The 20,796-nt window shown below is 41.1% G+C and overlaps 1 protein-coding gene across 2 annotated transcripts in view; it reads left to right on the top strand.

The window, feature by feature from the left end:
* Nucleotides 1-18,321, top strand: part of LOC143323915 (galactose-3-O-sulfotransferase 2-like) — a 51,924-nt gene extending 33,603 nt beyond the window's left edge. For both annotated transcript variants that reach the window (XM_076736092.1, XM_076736091.1), the window contains 3 exons: nt 11,337-11,441; nt 12,596-13,226; nt 16,609-18,321. In XM_076736092.1, the coding sequence (XP_076592207.1) occupies nt 11,337-11,441; nt 12,596-13,226; nt 16,609-17,607 (1,735 nt within the window). In that variant the 3' untranslated portion in view covers nt 17,608-18,321. The remainder of the gene's footprint in view (nt 1-11,336; nt 11,442-12,595; nt 13,227-16,608) is intronic.
* The last annotated feature ends 2,475 nt before the right edge of the window (nt 18,322-20,796 follow it).

The raw sequence follows: 20,796 nt of genomic DNA, 5'->3' as shown, positions 1-20,796 counted from the left end.
CTCTGGGAGAGCAGACCAGCAGGGCATGGACTAACAAGGTGCGGACTAGGCGCCTGAGCACAGGGAAAACCACCGATTAGGCGAACAGAAAGGCAGGCAGCACAAAAATACTGAGTTCTAGCACAAGCTCCAGGGGCCTCATGTACAAAGGGTGCGTACGCACAAAAATGTGGCGTACGCTCTTTTTCACGACAAAGTTCAGATGTATCAAGAGTGAAATGACCATGGAAATGTGCAGTGCCTCACGCCAACTTCATGACTGGCGTATGCACGTTCCTAGAGCTGTTGATCCTTTGGCGACACTTAGAGGTGATGCTGGGATGTGCACATCAGAGACACATGAACAATTAACACTGATGAACAATTAACACACCCACGTATCTGCAATTACAGTGGATATAAAAGCATGCGCAAAGTGGTGCAATACCACTGCTAATACCATTAAAAACAATGGCTGCTTTAGCAGTATTAGAAGACATTGCAAATGGTGCAATATGAAGAAAGCGTGTGTTCAGAGGCAGAGAGGATTTACTGGCACATGATGACAACTGGCTCATCAGCCGCTTTAGGTTCCCGAGGGCAATCCTCCTAGAACTGTGCGCAGAGCTGCGGCCGGCCTTGGAGCGCAACACAGTAAGGAGCCGTGCGCTGCCTGTGCCCATACAGGTGCTGACCACGCACATTAACCAACATTGTGGCGAGGTGGCCTGGTTCAACACACGATTCATACATTCTGAGTAACAGCATGGTTGGGAACAGACTACAGGCTGGCACTGTACGCGATGGGTGGCTTCTTGGTGAGTAAATTTTTTCATGTAATTGTTCTAATATTAATCCACGTGATGCACATTCAGCATGTGTACCTCCAAATTCTATCCCGTCTTCACAGCATCATTATTAGTCAGTGATTAAAGTTAGTGACTTTGCTGTTTCTTGCTGGTTAAACTACAGCTTAAGATCTTTCTAACAAGCCCCTGATTGTCTCTGTGTGCAAAATACTCATGTTAATAACCCCATGCGTAAAGTGTGAAATGTCTTAATCAGCCTCACCTTTTCCCCGGCGCACTTCTGCACTAATTTGCAACAATAGTGTGTGATCCATGTAAGTAGTGTATAAAATTAACAAATGGAAACTGTAAATCCAGTTTACTTTGTCTACTTTTGTATGCCCATGAATGCGCATCCTACCCAGGAGGCCATTCAGGCCTGGCAACATTTGATTTCAACCATGTAAAAGAGGCAAGGATGCAGAATTCACTTATTCACCAATGAATCCCCCAAGTCTGTGGCACGTGGCTGCGACTGCGTGTCCTCTCCTGTGTTTTAAAATAATAAATTGAGTAATCAAACATGAGTCAAAGTCTTTGATATCCTCTTTGATATGCTACCATGTTTAAATTTAAATTCAAAAGATTTCAAACTAAAATAATAACATACATACAGCATTTACGCATGAACCTCTATCTTATAGGGCTGTGAGCAGGCTACTGTATGAACACATTTGTTGTGAGTTACACAAATACATAGGTATTTACCTTGGGGGTAATCAGAGTCACCCACATGTGCTCCCACCACCCCTGAGAGAGCAGTGTCACCCACAATTGCGGCGACTCTCTGTTCAAACGGGGTGGGCCCCTCTTCTCCTGTCCCCCCGCCTGTTTTGGCCACACTTTGGCAGTGGGCAGCCATCCTCCGCTTCACATCCACCTTGATGTCGGACCACTTCTTTTTTATTTCTTCTTGTGTGCGCTTCTCTGATCCCACAGCATTGACAGCGTCACACACACTCTCCCACTCACTCTTCTTGCGTTTGGTGCTTATGCCGGAGGACAGCGTGCGAAAGAGCACATTTTTGCGCACCTCTACTTCAGCGAGTAGCGCCTCCAATTCGCTTTCGGTGAAATTCTTTTTCTTTCCCGTCTTACTCATTCTTCTTTGATTTTTTGATCATGCAGAGAGGGGGATCCCAGGTGCAGGGCTCATTTACATATGATTTGCGTATTTAAATAGGGGCGCGGACAGGGAGGGATCGAGTACTCCAACATGTGCGCTCAATGCCACGTTGATTGGGATGTACAAAGGAAATGGATGTACAGTAGGAAATCCACGCAAGTCTTTGTACATGAGGCTCAGGTGTGGTTGTTATCACGTAGCAGAGGTTTGGAGGAGATAGGTTTCAACTGGGAGACATGGAACACTGGGTGAATCTTTGAAGAGGGAGGCAGCTTTAATTTTATGGCCATGGGGTTCATTGATGGAGTCAATGGTGAAGGGGCCCAAAAACTGTTTTTTTTTTGAAGAGAGCCAAACTTGACCTGGTCTTCACTCAGGGGCGTCTCTGCGGTCGCGGTCTCACATTGGCAATCTCGCATCTCACCACACATCTTTCAACAGCTGCGGAGATGGAGCTGGACAGATGGAGTGGTGATCTCGCTCTCTTGGGCCAGGAATGGGGCAGGTATCTGATGGAGGCCTCAAACAAGGTAATTCCAGTGGCAGAGCTAGTGAGGGAGTTATGAGCGTACTCTACCCAGCGTAGATGGGTAGACCATGAAGTGAGATTCGTGACAGACACGTACCTTAGGGCTGCTTCCACGTCTTGATTTGTCCTCTTAGTCTGGCCTTTGGACTGTGGGTGGAACCCTGAGGACAGGCTAATGGACGCTCCCAGTGCCCGACAGATTTCTCTCCAGACCTGAGAGGTGAACTGTGGCCCCCTGTCAGAGATAATGTCTGCAGGCAAAAAACATGCTGGATCAGCTCATCAGCAGTTTCCCTGGTGAAGGGGAGATTGGGCAGAACAATAAAATGAGCAGCCTTGGAGAACCGACGAACAACAGTGAGGATAACTGTGTTACCTTTTGATGGGATTAGGCCAGTGATGAAGTCCAGCGCAATATTACAATTTCAATTAGTCATTTGGCAGACGCTTTTATCCAAAGCGACATACATATGAATTCACAAACCAATAGCACAGCATCGGGGGCAGCTTTGGGGTTCAGTATCTTGCCTGAGGATACTTTGGCATGTGGACTGCAAAGGCCAGGGATTGAACCACCGACTCCCTGATTGGTGGATGACCGCTTTACCTCCTGAGACACAGCTCAGCTATGTTTCTAGACCCTGGTTGATAGGTAAGAGTGAATTTGAAAAGAATATAGACCATCAAACCTGTTGAGAGTTCGGCAGACTGGCTGTATGCCAGGTTCTTGTGATCGGTCCACACCACAAAAGGCTGCTCCGCCCCCTCCAGCCAGTGTTGCCTCTTCTCAAGTGCCATTTACCACCAGCAGCTCCCGATCCCTGACATCGTAGTTTCTTTCTGCTGGAGTTAAGCTTTGATCAGAACCTGCACACTGTGACAGCACCACCCCAGCCCTGTGTTTGAAGTATCTACCCCCACCACAAACTGAAGAGTTGGATCAGGCTAGACTAAGATGGGAGCTGATGTGAACAACATCTTAAGTCTGGTCAAGGCTGCAGCTGCCCCCGGAGGCCAGCACACAGGAAAGAGGGACAGGTTAACTTCGTTAATTTCAGTGTTGAAGCTGCTTGCAATTTGTGGGGGTTGGTCATTCCTCCACTGCCCTGGCCTTTTTGGGGTCAGTAAGGTAGGAGGAGGTCGGATGTCGATGGCACAATAATAGGGTTGATGAGTGGGAAGAGAGAGTGCTTGCTCGTTACTGAATACATTCTGCGTGTCATGATACTCAGGTGGCACATTGGACAAATCTGGAAGAGACAGAGACTTACAAACAGGGGAGTCTCTAACAGGGGCTGACTGGAGGCAATGGGAGAGGCAGAAAGGTCTCCAAGTAGCAATTTTACAATTTATTTCCAGTCAATGTGTGGGTTGTGTATTAGCAATGGATAGCCCAGAACCAATGGATTATGTGGAGTGGACATTACGCACAAACTGGTTTTCTCACTATGGTTGTTGGTGGGTGAGGTGTTAAGGGCAGGCGGGCTCATCAATACCCCCACCATTACTAGTGAGCCCAATCTTTTGGTCGCAGAGGGCAATTTATTATACAATGACCCACATCTAGACATAACCCCGTCTGAATCCATCTCTGTCTGTTCTTAAGGGAGAAGTGGATTCTTCCTACTTGCAACAGCCCCCCTTCGGGGAACCCATGGAGGAGCCTTCCTTCAATGTGGGGTTCACTCTAACTGACCTGGAAGTAGTAGTCACGGAAGGAGCAGAAAAGGGAACAAGGCTAGCGGACTTGTCCCTATGTCTCTCCCTTATGCGGTTATCTAGTCTGGTTGCTAACAAATGACTACCTGCAGGTTGTGGGGATATAGTGTATGTCAAGCTCATCTTTCAGCTGTTTGCTGAGGCCTACAGTCCCAACTTGTAACCCATTAAAATGTTTGGCTATTATGAAATGTAAAATACGTCAAGACCCTGAACTGTAAACTATCAAGCAAGGATGGGAAAGCTTTCCATTTTCAAAATTACAGCAATTAGTCTCAGTTCACCAAACAGAGTGTTGCAAGAGTGTTGTAAACATGATCCTGTCCCAACTTTTTTGAAAAGTGTTGTTGGCATCCAATTCCAAATGGGATATACTTTTTAAAATACAATAACATTTCTCAGTTTGAACATTTGACATGTTGTTTTCATGCTATTTTCAATTAAATATGGGATTTCAGTGTTTACCAAGTCATCACATTCTGTTTCTATTCACATTTTACACAGTTTCCTGACATTTTTGGAAATAGGGTTGTACTTGTACTGAACATGAGTTTTGCCATTTTATGCTACTTTGTACTCCACTACATCTCAGTGGTAAATATTGTATCTTTTACTCCACTGCATTGATCTGACTGATTTAATTACAAGTCAGATTACAGTTTTCCATGCCCTTCCTGACTTTTGAAAACCATGGATCTACAAATTTAGCGATTGTAAATTGGAATATTTCTGATAAGCTAAAGGGTGAAGTGTTCCTTTTAAGGATTGAGAAAATTCGGTAACACTTTCTATGAAGGTCTAGTTTATAATGCATTAGGAGCACATGCATAAGCCGTTATAATGCATTTATAATGCTTCATACATGTCATTATAATGGTGTATAATCATGTATAAGAACTTATACCAAGGTTTATAAAGTATTACAAGTGTGGACATAATGTATTATAATGAAGTACTTATAATGTTTTATACCTGCATACTCAAGTGACAAGTGTTTGAATAAAGAATCTGAAGTCCTGGGTCACATAACACATTATAACCATCCTTACTCTAGCCAGTAGTAAAGACACACATAGAACCTCTCAACATAAAAAAGATACTAAATGCTCGGTTACAGAAAGGGCGTAATGCTATAGGATGACTTTAAGAGCTTTTAGTAAAGTGACAACACTGTATAAAGTTATTAGCAATTGTATGTATAACACAATTATAATCACTTAGGAGCAGTATTTTGCTGGCTGTAAGTAAAGTGTAAGTTAAAAATGATACACCGTAATGATCTTTAAAACAACTTTATTTTGCAAAAACAAAATATAAAGAAAAGGTGCATGTTATTCTGTACATATCAATACAATTTAAATCTGTAAAAAAAAAAAAAAAAAGCTTGCATAGCTCACAAATTAAAATAGTAAAGTGACAACACTGTATAAAGTTATTAGCAATTGTATGACATTATAACACAATTATAATCACTCAGGAGCAGTATTTTGCTGGCTGTAAGTAAAGTGTAAGTCAACCATAAAGATGTTTAAAGCAACTCTTTATTTTGCAGAAACAAAATGGTTTATTGACCTATGGAGAGAATATAGTTCAATAAAAAAACAAGTCTCTTACCAAATCAAAATCAGAAAAAATGCATATTACTTTGTTCATCTTTAAAAAATACTTTTACAGCTCTACAGGTTTTAAATACGGTACAGGTGGAGCAGATCATGCAACGCTTTAGGATTCCTCTTCTTTGCATCCATACAACTATTTTTCTCCGGCTGCGTATCGTGTCCTCTTGTCGCATTAATCGACGAATTTCGTCACTCAGTAAATTTGCCATGTTGGCATCCTTCACCTGAAGAGCGGGCAGCTACGATGTCCCATGGATCCATGCGATCTCCCGCTTGCATCCAAAATTGCCTTCTGGGACTGCTGCGTTCACACAAGTCGGAACGCTGGGGAAAGGGAATTCCAAGTTGTTAAAAATAAATTGAATGCTTCTCCAACTTGTAATTCTTTAGTTTAAAGTCTTAAAGTCTGCTGTCTTTTCAAAGCTAATTTTTGTTGACATTTCAACATACATTTCATTTGTAATTATATATCATAATGGTTGCGTAGTTTATCTTACACTATGATTACAGCAATATGTGGAGGTTAATTGCTATTGTATTGACTAAATTAGTTAGCCTGTATTGGCAGGTAACATTAGCTGAAAGGTTATGCAAGTGAACTGAAATCAAGCAATTGAATTTATTTACAGCATGAACGAAATTTGATTGTCAGAAGCCAGAATCTCCGAGTTCTGATTAGTCCTGAACGTAGCACAGGGCACCACGAAGACGACAGAGAGAAGACGCACTTGACTGCAGGTTTGAAAAGAAAGGTGGTGGAGGTTATGGTCTGCAAAAGGCAACAAAACCAAACTCTAAGGTAATATTTTTCAACACAGACTGTAAAACATGAACAAAATGCATATAGTTATTTTGGGGGCTTTTGGCCTAAGTTTTGTCGGCCAAGCTTAAAGGTTAGCATCCAGGCCACATGGGTAAGCTAATCCAGCCAACATGTTGAAAAGGCAAACGTTAGTGCATAACGTTAGTGTTAATGTGGGAGAGCTTTGCTGTAAAGTTTGAATCAAATTCAAACTAACAATAGCCAAAGCATAATGCTTCAAATGCTAACCCTCGGTTGATTATGTTTTATGAATAGCCATGTCCACAAGAACGGGAGCTGTGAATCCGCCGCCGCCAAAAGGCAACGGGGCTTCCACTCCTGCTGTGGAGGAAGAGAAAATGGGTATGAATTGCCATTTTAGGTTGTTTCTTTTTCTGTAGATTGTCCAAAATGCATCATTAAATGTGGGCTTTGCTCATAATATTGAAGCGTGTAAGTTAGAGCTGAAACTTGCAGTCATATTCAAACCATTTAGTACATTCGAAAATTTAAAGTTAGATGATGCCTGGTTGAGTCATATCCAGCATTGGCCTAAAAAGGTTATAGATTGTGTTTCAAACTTTGAATAGCATCCCTGTCATAGCTTTTAGCTAAAATAATTTAATTTAATATTTACACGTCATTTTTTGTTTTCTTTTTTGTGATCCTTGCTCCATGTGTTGTGTGCAGCTCCTACTATGAAGCATGAGCTGGCCATGATCAAACTTCAGCTGGAGGCAGAGAGAGAGTGCGGGAGACTCCGAGAAGAAACCATTGAAATGCTGAAGTCAGATAAAGACTACCTTCAGCGTGAACTGACCAGCAAGGCTGAATTAATGAGTCAACTCTGGGAACAGATCAGTGGAGTCATCATCTAGTTCAGGTGATCAATTATATGCCAGGTTGTGTTGCTCCTGGGTTATTACATGAATTTTCACACATTTGAATTTTGACATCCACCATCTTGGATTGTTCTACAATGTTTGTTATAACTAGAAACACAAGAAGAAGAAAAAATATGAGTTAATGTTTTAGAAATGTGTGTGTGTTTGATTTATTGCAGCAGAGTCTTCCAAGAGTCAGGTGAAAAGAGTTTTCATCTCTGATGAAGAATCTGAAGTTGCTTCGACCTTGGCCATTGACTCGCCATTGTCTGATTCGTCCTTGGAAGATGACTCCAAGAAGAAGAAAAAGCTGAAGAAGAGATCCCAAAAGCTGAGTGGAAGCCCCAAACTAGAAACCAGTCGTGTTCGAGGTAAGATTGTTTTACATATCAGTAATGAGTGAAATTGACTGTTTTAACTGTGTTTTTTTTAACCGCTTGCATTAAAAACCAATATAAACTATGAACTAATAAAAATGAATAAAAAGATAGAAGACTGTATTTTACCAAAAAGTGAATTTTTGACAGTATGTCATTAAAGCTCCAGTTGGTAAGTTGATGAAAGTGAAAGTAAACTCTGCGACTTGGTCGGAAATTTCAAGACAATACTCCGTCAGGTCTCTTTATGAACCTCTGCCAAGCACCCCACACACACACAGACACACACAGGCACACACAGACACACACGTGCAGGCCCATGCACACAAAGTAGCCATAAACACACCCACAGACGACGTACTGTTTCCATAGCAAGCGGAGACTCCAAAACGATCTCACATTTCTCACCATGAAACACACTCTTCTTGTGTGTGTCTGCATGTGTGGAGGGAGGGAGGGGGGTTGACAGAGGTGAAAAGAGGGAGCTGACGGTGTGTATCATCTTGAAATGTCCGACCAAGTCGCAGACTTTACTTTCACTTTTGGCAGTTTACTACGACGTGTAGGAGCGGCGATTGGCTACTCCTCCTGCTCCCTCTACCTGACTGGTGGAGAATTTTCAGTCACGGTGGATTTCAGCTAATACGATTACAGGCTGTAGGTGGAGCCAGAGGGATTTTGTCCTAAATTACCCATTTAATGTCCGGCTATCAGAATATAGTGACAGTTCCAGCAAATATGACTGAATAATTGTTACCAACTGAAGCTTTAACTCTAAGACTTTTCATGGTCCCCAAGAGATAACCAGTTAACAAACAAAATTAAAAGACTTTACTGATTCCAGAGGGGAAATTGTGTAATGTTACTGTGCTCTCATAAAATGATAGAGCAGGCAAAAATAGAACAAAAGATGTTAAGTATATATACAACATTATGTACTCTCCTTTCATATACTGCACATACCAGTTGATGAATTCTCTTTACAATGACAGATGAACTTTTCTTTTCTTTCAGTGAAAAACTGCAGAGACATCATTAAAAGGTACAAGGCAGTGCTGAAGAGCTACAGTGAGGGGGGGGTCCATGAAATCTGCCTTTGAAGAAGTCGGTGTTGACCGCAACACAATTGCCAGAACGGCAGTCATCGCAGAGCTCAGCCTCACAGCCCCTGAAGCTTTCAGAGCTCTAGGCCAGTGGAATGAGAAGTCTGAAAAGCTCTCCACCTTTGTGGACAGATGTTGCGCAGCTATTACAGCTGAGATTAAGGCGCACATAAGCGAAATGAAAGAGAATGGTACTTTGCTACCCATTGCACATTAAATGTGCAAAAAAGCTAGTCTATTCCAAGTTTTAATTTATGTTATAAATTGCATTATTTAGTCTCTCAGGTGCAAGAATTTTAATTTGTGAGCTATGCAAGCTTTTTTTTTTTTTTTTTACAGATTTAAATTGTATTGATATGTACAGAATAACATGCACCTTTTCTTTATATTTTGTTTTTGCAAAATAAAGTCATTTTAAAGATCATTACGGTGTATCATTTTTAACTTACACTTTACTTACAGCCAGCAAAATACTGCTCCTAAGTGATTATAATTGAGTTATAATGTCATACAATTGCTAATAACTTTATACAGTGTTGTCACTTTACTAAAAGCTCTTAAAGTCATCCTATAGCATATTATTGATATTTATAAGGCATTACGCCCTTTCTGTAACCGAGCATTTAGTATATTTTCTATGTTGAGAGGTTCTATGTGTGTCTTTACTACTGGCTAGAGTAAGGATGGTTATAATGTGTTATGTGACCCAGGACTTCAGATTCTTTATTCAAACACTTGTCACTTGAGTATGCAGGTATAAAACATTATAAGTACTTCATTATAATACATTATGTCCACACTTGTAATACTTTATAAACCTTGGTATAAGTTCTTATACATGATTATACACCATTATAATGACATGTATGAAGCATTATAAATGCATTATAACGGCTTATGCATGTGCTCCTAATGCATTATAAACTAGACCTTCATAGAAAGTGTTACCGAAAATTCTTCTACATATCGGATTAGCTGGAAAATGGGTTGTCACAAAGCTGAAAATAGGCCTGTTTTCTGAGGTCATCAAGAGTTAACTTTTAGAGATTCATGGTTTTCACAGGACAGCAACACGAAACCATATGACATGGTCTTCTTGAATATAATGCAGTGTTGTAGATCAAACTACTCGACAATGTATCCTCCTGACTAACAGGGGGAAAAAAAATTGTCCAATCACAACTTTTTTTAATTCCCCAATCTTTGTAAGGTAATTTAGACTACTGAAAAAAAAGTTTGAAAAAAAAAAATTGGGAAAAAAAAAATATTTTTTTTAGGACACTTTTTAAACACTTAAATACTCTGCTAAAATACAGTTAAAATAATTCAGACAATGTTTTAATGTGTTGTTAAGAGACTTATCTAAAACATGCCAACATATCAAGCCAAAATTTGCTCAATAAAAAGTATTATGCACTTACTTTTCCTCTTCCCATAAAATGCGCTTGCACTGATGGATGTCATTTTCCTTAATGAGAAAGAGAAGGGTACCAAAGCCCCACCCCTTCACATTTGGTATTATTAAAAAGCCCTAAATGTTCTCTGTAGATAGCAAAAGGAGTTAATTCAGTAGTATGCAGTGGGTGGGAAATATTCAGGTTTACAAATGTCCTCCACAGAGGACAACTTTTTAACTACTGGTAGTCAGGAGGACATAAAGTAGTTAAAATTGGCTCAACCTTAATAATTTACAGCAGGTAAATGCAGTTTACATATTAATGCAACAGTAATATTGATCCAAATATGATGGCAGAACATACTTTTACTTGTTGTGGAGTATTTTCACAGGATGGTATTATTAATTTTACTTAAACAAAGGATCTGAATACTTCTTTCACTACTGATCATATCCAAGCCTCATGCTTAATGTCCTTACACTAGATTGTAATAGTGCCCACAGATGCTATTTGTGTTTACATAGCATTAACACTGGCAGCAAGTTTTACAGTTTCCAACATAGTATAGCTGCTATTTGTGCAATTGTGCATGTCTGTCTGTAGGCATACCTGGACTAAGTGATCTAACATGAACTAGCTAACTAACATTACACAGCCACCAGAGCTTCACTAAGTTAGCAAACTATAGGTAACACCAGTAAGAACACACTGCATAGCACACTCACTGTGGATCATGGTATGCATTTGTGAGGGTCAGAGTTTGAACTGGGTTAAGGTTAAGGGTAGGGTAAGGGTATGCATTCAGTTGTGATGGTTAAGGTTGGGGTAAGGAACTAGGGAATGCATTATATCAATGGAGTGTTCCCACAGGGATGATGATACAGACATATGTTTGTGTGTGTGTGTGTGTGTGTGTGTGTTTATACATGTGTGTAATGTTGTACCCCCTACAGGTGTGTGAGGAGAGGGATGTGTATCAGGCGCCACTCTCTGTGGATATTACTCATCCTGCTTGTGGTCTGTATTGCCATTCAGAGCTTTGTTGCCCGCGAGGCCAGGTAAAAGTCACATTTGCAACACCAAGCTGTCCAAACTCTGGGCAAATAATAATTGCAAATTTTGATCACAGTGAAATTAATGAAATAATATGGATTTTTTTTTTCAATTTCTCAATTTTTTTTTACCAATGCAAGATTGTCATCTTCCATACAGAATAAAGTGGGCCAGTTGTTCTATCAGTCTATCACACACGTCACAATCACAAATCACAAAAAAATCATAAATACCATAATTATTGAAAGAGAAGAGACATTGCTGGACCAGATATATTGATAATGATGATGATATGTTGTAAAACTTGATTGGACGTAGTACTTATGGTGTGCTTAAGCCATCAGTGCTCTGCTCACTGTTTTACTACATGCCTGCTGCCACACCTGAAAAGTGATGATGTGCCTTGGTACTACTGCCGCTGCTGCTGCAACTGTGCCCTGCCCTGCTACACTCTGCTGATCTTCATGTTTCCTTATGGGGTGTGACAAGGCCAGAGACTTGACAGTGAAAGTTACTGCAGTACATATCACCCTTCACACAATAATCCACAATTAATTCCACATTTTTGTCGCCTGAAATTATAATGACATTCAAAATGAATAACGTCATGTATATCATATCATCATAGTTTTTTAAATCATGAGGTCAGTGCTAAGGTTCAGTGTTCAAAAGGTTCAATTAAAAATTCAGTTAATATGACAATATAATGATCAACTATTACTTACAGTGCAGCTGTAGGGAAAAATGTGATGAGTATTTTTAAGAGCAATTATTGATCTACTAGCACATATTCCAAAGAATATTAAACCATAATGTAACAGAATGTGAATAAACATCATTTTATGATTAATTATCCATTTTTATTTAAAATCACAGTTCATTTATGGTGAGACAGGAGCCTTTTTGAATGATATATTCAGGGAAAGTCATAAATTTATGATCATGGGAAATCTTTTGAACTGTAGGACTCTTAAAATATAGTCTTATCTGTTTTTCAATGTAAACCACAATATAATTTGTATTACAAACAGACAAGATAACAACTGCATTTGCTGGTAACATGAGTATTTTGAACCCTAAAAAAAGTTGAGACTGTTGTAAAATAAATGCTTGCTACATTATATTATATCATACTGACTGTGTTTATGACTTCTTTCAGGAGTGACAAGCTGATAGGACTCCCACATCTGAGGTTCACTGTCAACAAACAGCACCTGTTTCCAACTCTGCAAAATGTCTGGGAGGACCCCCATTCTGAGTTTTCACTGGCAGTAAAGCCAGACGTGAAGCCATTTCAGACAGAAAGAACTAAACATGTGGATAAAACTGTCAGCCATGCCACAGGCTCTCAGACGGAATCAAGAAAACTTTCACCTGGACAGCTGCTTCTACAAAAAAATGGAATCAAGCTAAACCTTGGACTTCCAGGTTCTGTAGTCCTCCACAGTACTAGGAAAGGTTTAACTGCAAGCACAGACAAAAAGCTCAACACTCCCACCCCATATAGTTTTTTAATGGCTCACATTAATACTGTCCATGCTAAAGCATCTTGCCACCCAAAGTCTCACATTGTTTTCCTCAAGACACACAAAACAGCAAGCAGCACTATTCTAAACATCCTGTATCGCTATGGTGAAAGTAGGAACTTGACCTTTGCCCTCCCTCTGAACAAACAAAGTCAGTTGTTTTACCCGTTCTTCTTTGCTTCACACTTTGTGGAGGGTTTCAGCAGCAGACGTGGGAGAGAGTTCCACATCATGTGCAACCACATGAGGTTTAGAAAGTCTGAGGTGAGTGTCATGAAAAAATGATTTGAATTGCGCAGATTGATTTACAACACAGTTGACATGTTCATGTGGACCTCAGATGGGCTGAATGATGACTAAACGAAGAAACAAGCTTGTAATGGGCAAATTGTGAAGGTCTTTAGGGCCTGAATATGGGTATGGTAGAACTGGATATACTGTGTAGTTCCAGAAAAAAACTCAGATGAAATGGTAAATAGTAAATGGACTGCATTTATATAGTGCTTTTCTAGTTTGACAACCACTCAAAGCCCTTTTTACAACACAAGTCTGCATTCATTATTAACACACATTCAGCAATGGTGGCTAGGCCACCTGCTAATTACGAACTTGTAACCATTCACACACACACTCACACACCAATGGCACAGCATCAGGAGCAATTTGGGATTCAGTATCTTGCTCAAGGATACTTCAACATGTGGCCACAGCTGCCTCGCAAAATATGACTTTTTGAAACATATTTTGTCAAGTGCTCAATTAATACTGTTAACATTGTCTGTGTGAAGGTGATCAATAAAAATGAGAAAACATCCATAAGAAATCTAATGGATCTGTGTTACCTTGGAGCCCAATCAACATGTCCATGTAGACCCCACATTGGTTAATAATGGGCTGGCATTTGGGCCCCATTTGGGAAAACTGAGTGACATCTAGAAATGTGTCATTCAGCTCCATGTGGGCTCAAATGGGACTCTAAATGTGGGTTGTGTTAGGCTTTTTGACTGAGTAATTTGTTAGGACCCAAAGATGCAGACCAGAGACAAAGATATACCAATAAATACAGTTTATTTTAAACATAAATGGTGCAACAACAAAAAAACACACTCATAAGGAGTGGATGATAAATAACAAAAGGACTCTGAAACACAAAAGCACACTTTAAGTGGCAGTCCAAAAACAGTTAGCATTAGCAGCTCGCAAGGAGAAGAGATAGTATAGCATAGTACTCACAATGAGATGAACAATGACACCGCCAGGAATTCATTGTTGTAACTCACCCTGGTGCGTGATGGAACACAGCAGTCCTCACAGAAGCTGATGTAGGATGTCACAACCTCTGTGTACTCATCCAGACTGTTGGTAGCAGTCCTGAACATATCCCAGTCAGTAGAGTCCAAACATGCCTGGAGATCCTCCACAGCCTCACTGGTCCACTTCCTTGATATCCTTACTACAGGTTTGCAGAGCTTTAGTTTCTGCCTGTATGCAGGAATCAGGTGGACCATGACGTGGTCAGAATGGCCCAGTGCAGGACAGGGGACAGCGTGATAAGCATCCTTGACTGTGGTGTAACAGTTTATCCAGAATATTTTACTCTCTGGTCGGGCATTTAATAAACTGTCTGTATTTAGGGAGTTCGTGAGTGAGGTTACCTTTGTTAAAGTCACCAAGGACAATAACTAAAGAGTCCGGGTGGGTTTGCTCCACACACAGTATCTGGTCGGCGAGCATACGCTGTGCGTCCTGCATGTTGGCCTGCGGCGGGACGTAAACGCCGACCAGAATGAATGAAGCAAACTCATGGGGTGAATAAAAAGGCTTACAGTTAATGATAAAAGATTCCAGGTCAGAGGAACAATGCTGCTGGATCTCTGTCACGTTGTTGCACCAACCACTCTTGATGTAGAAACAGATTCTTCCACCTTTAGTTTTGTGGGAAAGTTCTGTCTCTGTCCGCACGGTAGAGTTGGAAACCTGCCAGCTGCAGCGCAGAGTCCGGTATTAATGTTTCACATGTTTCACATGTTTCATTTTCACTCATGCCCACGCCCATTGGTTAGTGATGGACTCCCTTATGCAACCTTCATGAATTCCAAAAAGCTCTATGTGGGCCTGCCCGTGTGGGTTGCTAATGTGTTCAGGGTGTGCTCTAGGGTGTGCACGTACACTAACTGGCCACTTTATTAGGTACACCTTGTTCGTACTGGGTTGGACCCCGTTTTGTTTTCAGAACTGCCTTACTTCTTCCTGGGCATACTTTCAACAAGGTGGTGAGAATATTCCTCAGAGATTTTGGTCCATATTGACATGATAGCATCATGCAGTTGCTGCAGATTTGTCGGCTGCACATCCATGATGCGAATCTCCCTTTCCACCACATCCCAAAGGTGCTCTGTTGGATTGAGATCTGGTGACTATGGAGGCCATTGGAATACAGTGAACTCAGTGTCATGTTCAAGAAACATTGTGACATGGTGCATTATCCTGCTGAAAGTAGCTATCAGAAGATGGGTACACTGTGGTCATAAAGGCATGGACATGGTCAGCAACAATACTCAGGTAGGCTGTGGCATTTAAACGATGTTCAGTTGGTCCTAAGGGTGCCAAGAAAATATCCCCCACACCATTACACCACCACCACCAGCAGCCTGAACCATTAATATAAGGCAGGATGGATCCATGCTTTCATGCTGTTTATGTCAAATTCTGACCCTACCATCTGAATGTTGTAACTTAAAACAAGACTCATCAGACAAGGCAATGTTTTTCCAATCTTCTATTGTCCAATTTTGGCGAGCCTGTGTGAATTGTAGCCTCAGTTTCCTGTTCTTAGCTGACAGGAGTGGCACCCAGTGTGGTCTTCTGCTGCTGTAGCCCATCTGCTTCAAGGTTCGATGTGTTGTGCGTTCAGAGATGATATTCTGCATACCTTGGTTGCAATGAGTGGCTATTTGAGTTACTGTTGCCTTTCTATCATCTCAAACCAGTCTGCCGCTTCTCTGACCTCTGACATCAACAAGGTATTTTCGTCCACACAACTGCTGCTCTCTGGATATTTTCTCTTTTTTGAACCATTCTCTGTAAACCCTGGAGATGGTTGTGCGTGCAAATCCCAGTAGATCAGCAGTTTCTGAAACACTCAAACCAGCCCGTCTGGCACCAACAACCATGCCAAGTTCAAAGTCACTTAAATCCCCTTTCTTCCCCATTCTGATGCCCAGTTTCAACTTCAGCAAGTTGTCTTGACCACGTCTACATGCCTAAATGCGTTGAGTTGCTGCCATGTAATTGGCTGAGTGGTTATTTGTGCTAACAAGCAATTGAACAGGTGTACCTAATAAGTGGCCAATGAGTGTATATGTTCCCCACGTACAGTATTGTCTCACATATAGTATGGTATCAAATTAAGAATGGCTCTTCTGCACAAACCGTATGGGCTCCACTTAGTTGCCCAAATTGATCCTAAATGTTAGAGTGCTTATCCACACAAGGCCCAACGTGTTTAGAGTTTGCCAAAAGATGATTCACCAGTTTCTTTAGATTACATTTTTCTAACCTGCAGAAGTAAAATTAATGTATGTTTCATTTTTAAAAAGTGTTCAAATGCTCTCTAAAATAAATGTCTTCATATATTGTGTCCCAGGTGGCGAAAGTGATGCCTGAGGATACCTTCTACTTTTCTATCCTGAGGCATCCTGTGGCCATGATGGAGTCCATCTTTATTTACTATAAGAGCATCCCAGCCTTCCATAAGAGTCACAGTCTGGACAATTTCCTAGACAACAGCTGGAGAAACTACAACTCATCAGTGATGAACAACCAATATGCTCACAATATAATGGCTTTTGACTTTGGCTTTGACAATAATGTGGCAGCTGATACTGAAGATCTAGAGGAGAGAGCCAGCATGGCTATTGCAGCCATTCAGCGGGATTTCCACCTTATTCTTATTTCTGAATATTTTGATGAGTCCATGATCCTGCTCAAGCATGCCCTCTGCTGGACCCTGGAAGATGTGGTTTCCTTTAAGCTCAACAGTCGCAGTGAACAAACGCGTCACACACTCCTACCAAACACTGCAGAGAAAATCAAGAGGTGGAATGCTTTAGATTGGAGAATTTACCTGCACTTTAACACCACTTTCTGGCACAAAGTGGATAGCCTGGTTGGGCAAGAGCAGATGAAGATGGAACTATGTCAGCTGAGAGAGCTGCGGGCTAAACTAGCAAACACCTGTCTGAAAGATGGAAGGGCAGTTGACCCTTCCCAGATAAAAGATGCAGGACTGAAGCCATTCCAGTATGGAGCAGCTGTCATTCAAGGCTACAATCTAAACACACACATAGATATACAATCCGAAAGAAAATGTCTGAGACTTATTATTCCAGAATTGCAATACACAGACCGACTGTACACCCAACAGTTCCCCAAGCTAGCTGATAAGCACAGACAAGCAGCTAGAATGGTTGCTCCACAGCATCAACGCTTAGGCAGAACTGATGTGATGGGAATGGCCTGGGCCAAGGAAACCCATCACAGACAGATCATAAGTCGCAAATTCTCACATCTCAAGAACAAGAAGCTCTCCACAAGTGCTCTGCTAACACATACAGAAGCTAAAAACAAATCAAGTGCAGCATGAGTGACAGCTAGAGGTGCACAGAGATAACATTATCTGTACCTGTATCTGTTCATCCAACAAAATTATGTCTGTATATGTGTATTCAGGTACTCTTTGGGCATTTAGCCAGATCCAGCTTGATCTGTCATACAACATCTTGGTTGTGTTTGATTTATGGCACTTAGCACTCACTGGGTGGTGGGCTGCAACCTTTTATCCATTTGTGGAGCTGTCTCTTTTCCTTAATAATCTCGAGCAAACCGTGGCACGGTGGCAACACTGTCGCCTCACAGCAAGAAGGTTCGATTCCCGCTGTGGGCACCGGGGGTGCGTCCTCCACCATGCCTTCGGTGCCTGCTGCTTGAGGAAAAAGGCCTTTCTGTGTTGTGTCTGTGTAGAGTTTGCATGTTCTCCTCCATAAAATATACCCCCACTAAAAACATGCAAGAAGATCACCACCTGACCAATGGTGATGATGAGATGGGTCCCCGGGCGCCGGTCTGGCTGCCCACCGCTCCTGGTCTGCCGCGGAGGGAGGACGACCAGGATGGGTGAAAAGCGGAGGATAAATTTCACCTCGTGTGCAGTGCAGTGTGCATGTGTGTGACGAATAAAGGGGAATGTCTCCCCCCCGATTCTTCTTCTTCTTCTAATGAGGGCAGTCTTCCATTATGGCACCTGATCAGATTTATGGTGACCTCATGACCTCTGTAAAAAAAATAAATAAACCAATATATGTGTGTGAGAGAGAGAGTCATATTTTTCTTTTTAAATGTATGCTGCGAGTAATAAGAATAAGCACAGAGTTGACTTTGTTGAGTGTGCTGACTGCTATCAGTATCTCCCTTTTGTGCAGGGGTCCGGATGGCAGCCCAAAGTCTGCATTTCAAGACCTGCAGTCTGCTGCACTACCTGAACACCAACTGAAGGTTGTTCAGAATTTTACTGCCAACTAGTGACCTATAGAGACCTACAATAGATTGTTTTATTAACAAGGAGAAAGTAATGTAGGCTATTGTGTGTGATCTCCCTTATAATAATATGATAATGATAATATGAATGAATATGTACAGAAACAATAACATCAACTCGAAGCATTTAAGACTCCCCGCACCTAAACAGTTACAAAAATTCTGTTAGAAGCAGCCAAGTGGTGTCAGCAGCATTTCCCACCTCAATTGGATCTAAGATAGAGCTTGATGTTGGATGGAGTTACACATATTGAACTGATTCAAGATGCATGAACATTATTTTGGTCTATTCAATGGTAGTTGATGTTGAATTTCCCTTCTTGGTTTTGGTCTTTTCAATATTTAAAGCTTTCACACTGTAGACTGTAAAAGGTGGCTGTAAAAAGTTATTTGTTTTGGCTTTCACAATGTATAAAAGCTGACGTAAGCTTGAATTAAGTTGTTGGCAATGGATTGGCATAGGAAATAGTTGTATGGTCAAAGGATAAAAGTCTCATAGAAAAATCCATCTGTATGCTTAAAGTGATCACATGTCCACTAAAAATATTATTATGTTGTTTTAATCCTCACATGCCAAAGTGTATTAGTACTTCATTGGGAAATATCCTTAGATTTGAAATAATTTAGAGGGAAAATGGGATACAGTATATTGAGTGTCTTACCTGCTGCCGTTTTCCTTCATCTGTTCACATGGTGTCAGTATTTTTCCACTCTCGCTCCACTCCCAGACATGCCCACCTGCCCACTCACCTGATCACACACCTGAGATTCATTCCCTTCACTGTCATGCAAGTTTCTCCAGCATTTACCTTTGGATTAATCCCTCGTTTCTGAACATGAGCCTTGCCCTGCCTATCCTGGATCTCTGTTTGCCTGTGATTGTTTGGTGTGTGCTTCACCAAACATTTCAAGAGACTCTGACCTTGTTGCTGCTTATCTGTTTCTGCCAAGTCTAAAATTAAAGTGGTACAAGCTATATCTGTGTTTTGGTGGTACTGCATTTGGGTCCTAAACCCCCCAGCATAAAAATGGACAATCTCATAAACTGATATTTTAATAAATGATTTTTATTTATTTATTTATTTTTTAAGAATTTTGAATTAATATCTGGACCATACTTTGGGCAAAATACCACTGGTGGTGGACAGAAATGCAATCACAGCAACAGCTCTAATAGACTTTTAACTATTAACTACTATATATGATATATTTATGCATGTGATATATGTACATATTGGTAACAGTTAGCATATGTACATAATACAACACTATGGATCTAATAATAATGTAAGTGTGGCTAATAATAATAGCAGCTCCAGTGGATATCAGACCGGGCATTGCAGGACATGTAGCTGTAATCCACAATCCAGATTCAGCCACTATCAATGGAGACCTGTTAGATGAGAAAGCACAAAGACTCCAGGGAAGAAGCTAAACTAGTAACATGCCTTGGGAGGACATGAATGTTGACAGATGGAGAGGGAGAGAAGAACAGAGGAGCTCAGTATATCATTGAAAGTCCCACAAGAGTCTTATCCTATAGCAGAATAACTAAGGGGCTGGTCCAAGGCAAGCCTAAGCCAGCCCTTGTATTACCAGTATTACCAGGATCCAAGTGCAGCGCTGACAGAACTGGGAAACACTTGAGTCAAGACAAGAGACATAGTCAGGGTCACAAAGCTGAGGTCTTTATCAGGGGATAAGAGAGCAGGCAAGGTCAAAGGCAGACTTGGTCGATAACGGGAAATCTGTCCGAGAGTAATTGCTGGAAAGTCTTGCATCAGATATGATTTCTCCTCATTTTTCTCAGAGCATGTGCTGCAGCACTCTGGATCAGCTGGAGAGTATTTAGCAATGAATTTGGGCAGCCTGATAGTAACAAACTTTTAAATCTCTTTCCTGTACAGGTGTCTTTGTGGAAATTCACCACCATGTATCACCAGTTATGGCAGTCTTGAAGTCCTGATTATGTCACAGTACGCACAAATGATAAAAAAAAAATAATAATAATTAAACTGTCATTTGTGTCATCACAGAAGCCATACTACAAAACATAAAAAAAGATGGAGACACTGAAAAATGTGTGTCACCATTTCCTGTTGACTAAATATCATGTACAGCTTTTAGTAGCCTACAGAAGCTTTGTAAGCTAGTGCTGGTGCTTTCTGGGCCAGAGTTTTAATGCATGGTGCTACGGATGCGGCAGAGTTCCTGACACACAAGGAAGGTATGTAGGGTT

This window comes from Chaetodon auriga, chromosome 7 (assembly GCF_051107435.1).
Source record: "Chaetodon auriga isolate fChaAug3 chromosome 7, fChaAug3.hap1, whole genome shotgun sequence".
NCBI lineage: Eukaryota > Metazoa > Chordata > Actinopteri > Chaetodontiformes > Chaetodontidae > Chaetodon > Chaetodon auriga.
This window is presented reverse-complemented; position numbering and strand designations above follow the sequence as displayed.